This window comes from Pistacia vera, unplaced genomic scaffold (assembly GCF_008641045.1).
Source record: "Pistacia vera cultivar Batoury unplaced genomic scaffold, PisVer_v2 Contig459, whole genome shotgun sequence".
NCBI lineage: Eukaryota > Viridiplantae > Streptophyta > Magnoliopsida > Sapindales > Anacardiaceae > Pistacia > Pistacia vera.
This window is the reverse complement of record NW_022196289.1, coordinates 1065588-1073950: the sequence shown is the minus strand read 5'-3', so window position 1 is coordinate 1073950 and position 8363 is coordinate 1065588. Positions and strand designations below refer to the sequence as shown.

General features: G+C 28.5%; 1 protein-coding gene across 8 annotated transcripts; it reads left to right on the top strand.

The window, feature by feature from the left end:
• The first annotated feature begins 3029 nt into the window (after positions 1–3029).
• Positions 3030–8359, top strand: LOC116144908 (TMV resistance protein N-like). Of its 8 annotated transcripts, XM_031430340.1 has the most exons (7): positions 3030–3212; positions 3355–3376; positions 3467–3581; positions 3959–4496; positions 5059–6157; positions 7131–7403; positions 7529–8359. In XM_031430340.1, exons 4-7 carry the CDS (start codon positions 4018–4020, stop codon positions 7733–7735), a joined length of 2058 nt encoding a protein of 685 aa, XP_031286200.1. In that variant the 5' UTR covers positions 3030–3212; positions 3355–3376; positions 3467–3581; positions 3959–4017; the 3' UTR covers positions 7736–8359. The 8 variants fall into 8 exon arrangements, with proteins under 8 accessions (XP_031286200.1, XP_031286199.1, XP_031286197.1 ...); XM_031430339.1 differs by lacking the exon at positions 3355–3376; XM_031430337.1 differs by having other exon boundaries at positions 3294–3581.
• The last annotated feature ends 4 nt before the right edge of the window (positions 8360–8363 follow it).

The window sequence follows — 8363 nt, the reverse complement described above, 5'->3', positions numbered from 1 at the left end:
AAATAATATTATAATTTCTAAATACACTCATATTTTATTTTATATTTTTGTTTTAATTTTTAACGTTGAATCTTATATAAATTCTAATTCTAAATTTTCATAATCTTGAAACCGATTGTTTTATTTTAAGTATTTGTTTGTTTGATAAAAATATAAAATTAAAACTATGAGACTATTTATTTTGCTTAAACTACTATACTGATGAGTTGCAAGCAAATTTCTTATGAATATCATAATGAAATAAGTAATTTTGTTACAAAATGGTGTAATTGATTTACGTTTAAGAAAATTTAGTTTAAATCAAGTCCTTGGAGGAGGAAAATAGATGAAGTTATGGTATATATAAAGTAATCATAAAAAAAATAAAATTAAAAGGTTATTAACTCATTATGCAAGTATTCAAATCAATTAAGAAATTCCAAACTAAAAATCAACTCCTATTGAATAAAGATATATACATGCCGATTCCATTTAGATTGTGATAACAACTTAAAAGTTTTTTTTTTTTTCTTGACACCTACTCAGTAGTCTTATTTTGAGAACTTATTTCAATAAGACATAATAAAAAGTGTTACTAAATTAGGTTTAACTACTCATATTAACACGTATTAGGTAGAGACGATGAATGTTGACATAATTTTAATTAATTAATTAAAGCAATATAATATCAAGAGTGCTTGTTATTTTAATTAGTGGACCCTAATTTGTAAAATTAATTAACCGTAAGGGACAGTGTCCGCATTGACAGTGGACCCTAATTTGCAAGTCTTTGCCAAGTATATTGAATTGTTCTTCTTTCAGTATTTTTAAAATTTTAATGAAAATTTCCTATCAACTTGCTATATAAAACTATTGGATGACGATGGAAATTTTATAATAATTCAATTAATTAATAAATTTGGAATTTAGATTAAAGACAAGGACCAAAAGATAATTTAATTCCAAACGGAGAAGCTTAAAGACCAATATGTCACGCATTCACGCTTCAACGGCTATGCTCTGAAACCATAGAAGTGCTTTGAGGCTTGAACTTGATTCCTCGATGGCTTCAACAAATTCGTCCATTTATCAATTTCTAATTTAGAGGAGCTATTCTCACTCATACAAACCTACAACAAAAGTCCCAGTCCAATATTTTGTCATTTCATTTGAATTTAACAAATTAATGTAGCAAGAAAAGGATGAGACACTCTGATTATTCGGTGGCAAGGAAATTTCTTGGAATGATCATGCAATTAATTTCCATAACATATATGGTGTCATATAAGATTGTCTTACTTAAGGCTTAATCCAATTCTTCATACTTCTTTGTATTAATACTTCCTTATATATACAATGATATCTTAACTAGCTAGTATGAAACACACCTCAACCCATTTAATCTTTTATAAATTGTCTTGACATATGAGAATCACTCTTTAATCTTTATCCTTTATTTTGATAAAGTTAAGACATATGCTATATAATATCTCTTTGAGATAATTTGAGTTTTGATAATTAATAATAATTTACCCTCAAAATACTTATTAGACTCTAGTTGATGGTATTAACATCAGTGCGTCTTTTTGACATAACACATGTGATCCATAACCACATTAGCTGAAGATATTGCTTCTAGGAAGAAGTTATTTTGTACGTAAAAAACAATTGGTGCTTTGATTCAATACTTCCTGATTGGAGAAAGGGGATTTCCAGGAAAATGAAGAAATAAAAATGCATGTGACAACAGTTGGTTACTACATCAATTTGGGTCGCTGTGTGCCATGTGTTACATCACACTGATATCAAAGGAAAAGAATGGGAAAGCAAATATGAAAAGATACAATAACGTCATTTTCACAACCAATTAAAAAGAGAATTATTCCCCCTTACGCAATTGCCAAGAAATTTCTAATCCTCTTAACTTTATTATTGTTCCTTAATCAAAGCTTCTTTTGGTAGGTCTGATAAGGAAATAAAACAAGGGATATGATACATTGTTAGAACTGTCTATAGCCTTTTTCTAACATACACGGCTCAACAAAGAAATTACATTGAAATTAAATCGAATCAATTAGATTATAATACTCATTATTGTATGGTAAAATAGATAAATTAATTAATTACTATAATATTCATGAAAATATAAATGTTAAAATTAGTTGGTGGCGTGAGATAAATTTGGAAGCATATATATCTAAAACATTTTATTTTTTGGAAACAAAATTAAAATCTAGTTTATTATCTATGAAATCAATATAATATAGTGAGTATGATAAAATTAAAATCTAGTTAACTATAGAACAGACTAATGTTGGCTAGTTAGAATATACATTTATTAAGTCACAGTCAAGAAAGAAAAGAAGGCCAACAATTTGAGATAAAGTTCTTGAAAGCTCTATGGTATTTTCTCTACTATTTCCTCTTTACTTTTCTCTACTATAAAAAATATGTATTAATAATTTAAAAATTATCAAAAAAAGGTAAAAAAAATTGAAAAAGAAAAAATATGAGAACCCATTGAATTTAGAGACAGAACTGAAAACCCTTAAAGGTAAAAAAAAAAAAGAAAAAAATTCAAAATTTAAGTATAAAAATAAAAAAGAGAAAGTGAAAATAATTAAAAATTAAAAGCTTTTATTAAGTGATCAGTTTGATTTAATATAATGAGTATGTTTCATTCTGATTCTTTCAAATATTTTTATTTGAAAATAAAATTTCTAATAAAAATTTGTTGATAATTTTGAAGACTTTGATTGAAATTAATTTCAAATAGGATAGGTTACTGAAAAAAAGAGTTTATTAGAGATAAATTTGACTATAAATACCAATTAAACTAATAAAAATGTCATATAATTTAATAAAATAACATCTTAATTAATAAAAATCTTTAAATTTTCGTATATAAATATTTTATAAAATTTAATAAAAATACATTAATCATGACTTGCTTTTTTCTCATTTGACCTGGGTTTTAGAATGGGAAAGCAAATATTAAACGGTGCAATAACGTCATTTTCACAACCATGACTAGGGGACAAAATTGAAAAGAGAATTATTCCCCCTTCACGCAACTGTCAAGAAATTTCCATCGATTTTCCTGGAAGTTTGCTTGCGTTTCCTCTACAATTTTCTATGCAGATTTCATTCAAGAAGAGGGGAAAATCAGAGAAATCATTCATAATAAGTAAGAAAGTTTAATGGTTTTCCATCGCTTCAACACCCTCAAAGCTGTAAGTATAATTTCTTTTGAAATATATTCATCAATATTTTCCTTCATTGATCTTTTATCTATTATTTGCCTTATTTGTTAGTTCATATCTGGTTTTACATACTTTCTCTGGACCAATTGCATCTCATTATAAAACATTAAAGTCCGGATACATTTGTTTGTTGGGTAACATACTTGGGCTTTGTATATCTATTATTTTTCTTTTATTTTATTTTTATTTTATGAACGTACTGATACATCTATGTTTTAAACAAGTTGAACAAGTAGTCAAAATTACAATGAAATTTGGTTGAAGATTCTTTATATTCATAGTCTTCCAAAGTTTCTGAAGTTCGAGTATCAAATCTAAGCTTCCAAAGGCTGATTAATTGTAAGTGCTTCCGTTGTTTCTTGGATTTGTTTCTTTTTTTCTTTTTCTTTTTTCAAGTACTTGTTCACGTATCTTTTAATTTTTAGATAGTCAAAATATGATATCATTTTTTTTTTTTATAATTAGAAAATAATAATACAATAAACATTTTTTTTAATTGTTGTCTCTAAAAGATAGAAACATATTGATCTAAGTATAATTTCTTTGATCACAAACTAAAAAAGAAAAAACAAATTGGTGGTTTCTTTGTTAAAAAAATAATTTTCACATAAAATATATGAGATTGATTTTTTTTTCTTTTTGCTCTTTTCTAGAAATTGAAAATACTTATAGATGGGCTAGAAGAATTTAGATTATCTTTCTAATTAATTTTTTAGGTTTTGACAGAGGACGAAATTGCTTGCATATACAATATCAACAAACTTGTAAAGTCATCATGCAAATAGCCTCTTCATCAACATCTTTTTCTTGTCGTTGGAAATATGATGTCTTTCTAAGCTTTAGAGGTGAAGACACGCGGAAGAGCTTCATAGATCATTTGTATAAAGCTTTCAATCAAAAAGGATTGCACGTTTTTAGGGATGACAAAGAACTTGAGAGAGGAAAATCCATTTCGCCAGAGCTCCTTCATGCAATTGAAGAATCAAGATCTGCGGTTGTTGTTTTCTCAAAAAACTATGCTTCTTCCACATGGTGTTTAGATGAACTTGTTCAAATTGTTCATTGCAAGAATATAAAAGTTTTTCCAGTTTTCTATAACGTGGATCCTTCAGTGGTTAGAAAACAAACAGGCGAATTTGAAGAAGCCTTTGTCAAACATGAAAAAACTTTTAGAGAGGACATTAGAAAGGTGCAAACTTGGAGAACTGCTTTGACAGAGGTGGCCAATCTCTCTGGATTTGACTTAAAGGATGGGTATGTGACACTTATTTCTTCATCTTTATGGTGGAAAGTTTAATTATCAAAATGAATTATGAAAATGATGTTCATGACTTGATTGTTTAAATGCGCCAATCATGAGTGTTGATAATACAAATTAAGCATTGAATTTCTTATTCAAACCAAGTTTTATCTTTATCAGAAATTTAAAAGTATTCGTACAATGAAATATTTAATTAACAAATTCTTATGTTACATAGATAGTATCTAATAATAAATTAATTAATGTAAAAGATAATTAATAAAATAAGCTTTTTCATATTTCACCAAGTAATGACAATAATAATCAATAACTTGGTTTTTCTTAGACAAGCATGAATTCTTTTATTCAATTTTCCTTCTTACTGTAAGTAAGACACATAGTACATAATACAAAAAGTATAGAGACAATATAACTACAATAGAGACTGAATGCTGTAAACATAGGTGTATGTAGATAATTTCTATGATACACACTATTTATACAATAGTCTATTCATGACTAGCTAGTGTTGTATGTTGTAACCATAATTTTTTCTTGATCTTTTTCACTCTTCAGGTATGAGGCACAATTTATTGAAGACATTCTGAAGGAAATATCAAGCAATTTATGTTTTCCAAAATACACAAGTGTTGAGGGCCTAGTAGGTATCCATTCACGTTTGAAGAAACTAGAGAAATTTATAAGTCTTGAGTCACATGATGTACGTATGATTGGGATTTGTGGAATGGGAGGAATAGGCAAGACAACAATTGCTAGAGTTGCCTATGACTTGATTTCTTGTAAATTTGAAGGTAGTAGTTTTTTGGCTAATGTTAGAGAAATTTCTGAAAAAAGTGATCTAGTTTCTTTACAAAAGATGCTTCTTTCCCAAATTCTACATATGAAAAAAGATGACATCAACGTATATGATGACTTTGATGGAATAAGCATGATAAGAAGTAGGTTGGGGTGTAAGAAGGTTCTTATTGTTATAGATGATGTGAACAATCCAGAGCAAATAGAAAAATTAGCTGGCATGCATGATTGGTTTGGCATGGGCAGTAGGATCATAATAACTTCAAGAATCAAAAGTTTGTTGACATCCCATGGAGTAGATGAAGTTTATAAGGTTGGGGAGTTAAATGATGATGACGCCCTCAAATTATTTAGTTCAAAAGCCTTTAAGAAACCTCAACCTTCAGAAAGTTTTAGGGAGTTATCCAAATGTGTTATACAGTATGCTAGTGGTCTTCCATTAGCTCTTAAAGTTTTGGGCTGCTTTTTGTGTGGAAGAGAAGTTCATATATGGAAAGATGCATTGCAAAGATTAAAAAGAGATTGTAAAAAAGAAATATTGGACGTACTTCAAATAAGCTTCGATGGGCTAGAAGAATCAGAGAAAAAAATATTTCTTGATATAGCATGTTTCTTTAATGGAAGGGGTAGATCTTATGTGACAAGGATTCTTGAAAGTTGTGGTTTTTTTCCAAATATTGGAATAGATATTCTAATTGATAAATCGCTCATAATTCATAATGGCTATAAATTGTGGATGCATGATTTGTTACAACAAATGGGTCAACAAATTGTCAAGAGAGAGTGTCTCGAAGAGCCTGGAAAACGCAGTAGATTGTGGATGGAAACGGACATTCATCATGTATTGACAAAAAACACAGTAAGCAATTCAATTTTGTTAAAATCATGTGCACCTTTTGAATCATCATGTATTGACAAAAAACACAGTAAGCAATTCAATTTTGTTAAATATCTATATGAGTAGTGAGCTAGTGCATTGTTAGCACAGTAGTTAGCCTCTCTAGATTACACATGCATGTTTAATTTATTATTTGTTGATCAATTTGTAGTCCAGTTGAGCATATTAAAGTCTCTTGTTCTTCAAAAACACTTCTATTTCCAAAATTATATTTTGGCTTCTGGTTAATTTATTTTCTCCCTAGTTTAGATACTTTCGATATACATGAGCATACTAACAACAAGAATAGTACGATCTATAATTAAAAAAAAAAAAAATTGATAGTCATTTTTTATATTGTTTTAAAAAGAGTAAGGAAAAAATCAATAAAATATATATTCTATAGATTCATGAATATATTTAAATTAAATATTATAGAAAACCTATAATATTTTCACAATTTAAAAATTAAATTAAAAATTATTTGAAAAGTTAAAAAGAGTTATATGTTTTACTTGTAAAATTTAGACAATGATTTTTGTTTTTTTTCAAAAAGAATACAAAGTTCCTTTTTTTCTAAAATTTTTCTTTAACAAAAATTCATTTTTACAAAATATCATGAAAATTTATGAAATTTACAAAATAATAATTTCGTTAATAAAAATTGGTGTAAGCATATGTAAGATTAAGTGAGTTTGAAATTGAAGAACTATTTTCATAAGATTTTGTGTTACTTGTAAGAGTTTTTGCGCAACCCAATTAAATTTTATGTTAAAATGTTAATGTCAGACCTATAAGTAGAGGAAAGTTGTCGCATTTTGTTTATTCAAGTGGACTGCAAATTACATATATATATATATTGAAGTAGTTAGCGCTCGTATCTATATAGTTCAATTCATGTGTTAATAATTCTTAACTTGTTTTCTCTCTCTCTCTCTCTTTAATTATTTTGAAGGGAACTGAAAAGGTTGAAGGCATGATGCTCAACCTTTCTACAAAAGAGATCCATTGTCATCCTAAAGCATTTTCAAAACTGATCAATCTAAGATTACTCAAGCTCTGCAATGTTCAATTTTCGGAAGACCTTGATTACATTTCCAACAAGTTACGTATACTTGATTGGAGAGGATACCCTTTAAAATCCTTACCACCAAATTTACAATTGGACAAAATTATTGAGTTAAAAATGTATCAGAGTCGAATTGAACAAATGCCACAGGAAATCAAAGTAAGATTAATTCAATTAAACTTTCCTATTTTAATTTTTATGAAATATTTTATGCTTCTTATTATTTAATAAATATGGAAAATTAAGAAAAGTACATCTTTGTCTAACTTCTTTTCTTTTAACAGCCTTTCAACAATTTGGAATCCATCGATTTTAAAGACTGTGTATACTTAATCAAAATACCAAATCTCAAGAAAGTGTATCTTGAAGGATGTAAAATGTTCGTGAGGTTCACCCATCTTTATTGGTTCACAAAAAGATTACTTTTTTTAGTATGTTTGGTTGTACGAGTCTTACAACTCTTCCAAACCAGATTCATATGGAATCCCTAGAACGACTTATATTAGGTGATTGCTACAAATCGGAGAAGTTTCCAGAGATTGAAGGAAGAATGGATTGTCTACGTTACCTCAATTTAAGCAAAACTGCTATCAAAGTACTGCCAACGTCAATTACACGTTTGAGTGGACTTGAAGAATTTTCTTTGGTAGATTGCAAAAATCTTGTGAGTCTTCCAGTCAATGGTTTGGAATCTCTTCGAACATCTTATCTTTCTGGATGCTCCGAAGTTGATAACTTGCCAGAGACTTTGGAGCGTTTAATCTTTCTGGAAAAGACAAAAAGACTTAAAAGTAAGGGAAACTGCGATAAGACGGCCAATGGCGTCCCTTTTTCTTATGAAGAATCTTACAGAGTTAGATTTTAGTGGATGCAGAGGACCGCCATCAAAATCTTCGTCTTCAGTCTTCTTCGATACTTTTAGATTGCCCACTTTGTCAGATTTTTGCAGATCTTTACAAAGTTTGATTCTGAGTGACTGCAATATGGAGGAAGAAGCGATTCCTAATGACTTTTTCGGTAGCTTTTCTTCATTAGGAATGTTAGACCTTAGCAAAAACAATTTTGTTTCACTACCTGGAAGCATCGATCATCTTTCTAAGCTTCGACATCTTGATTTCA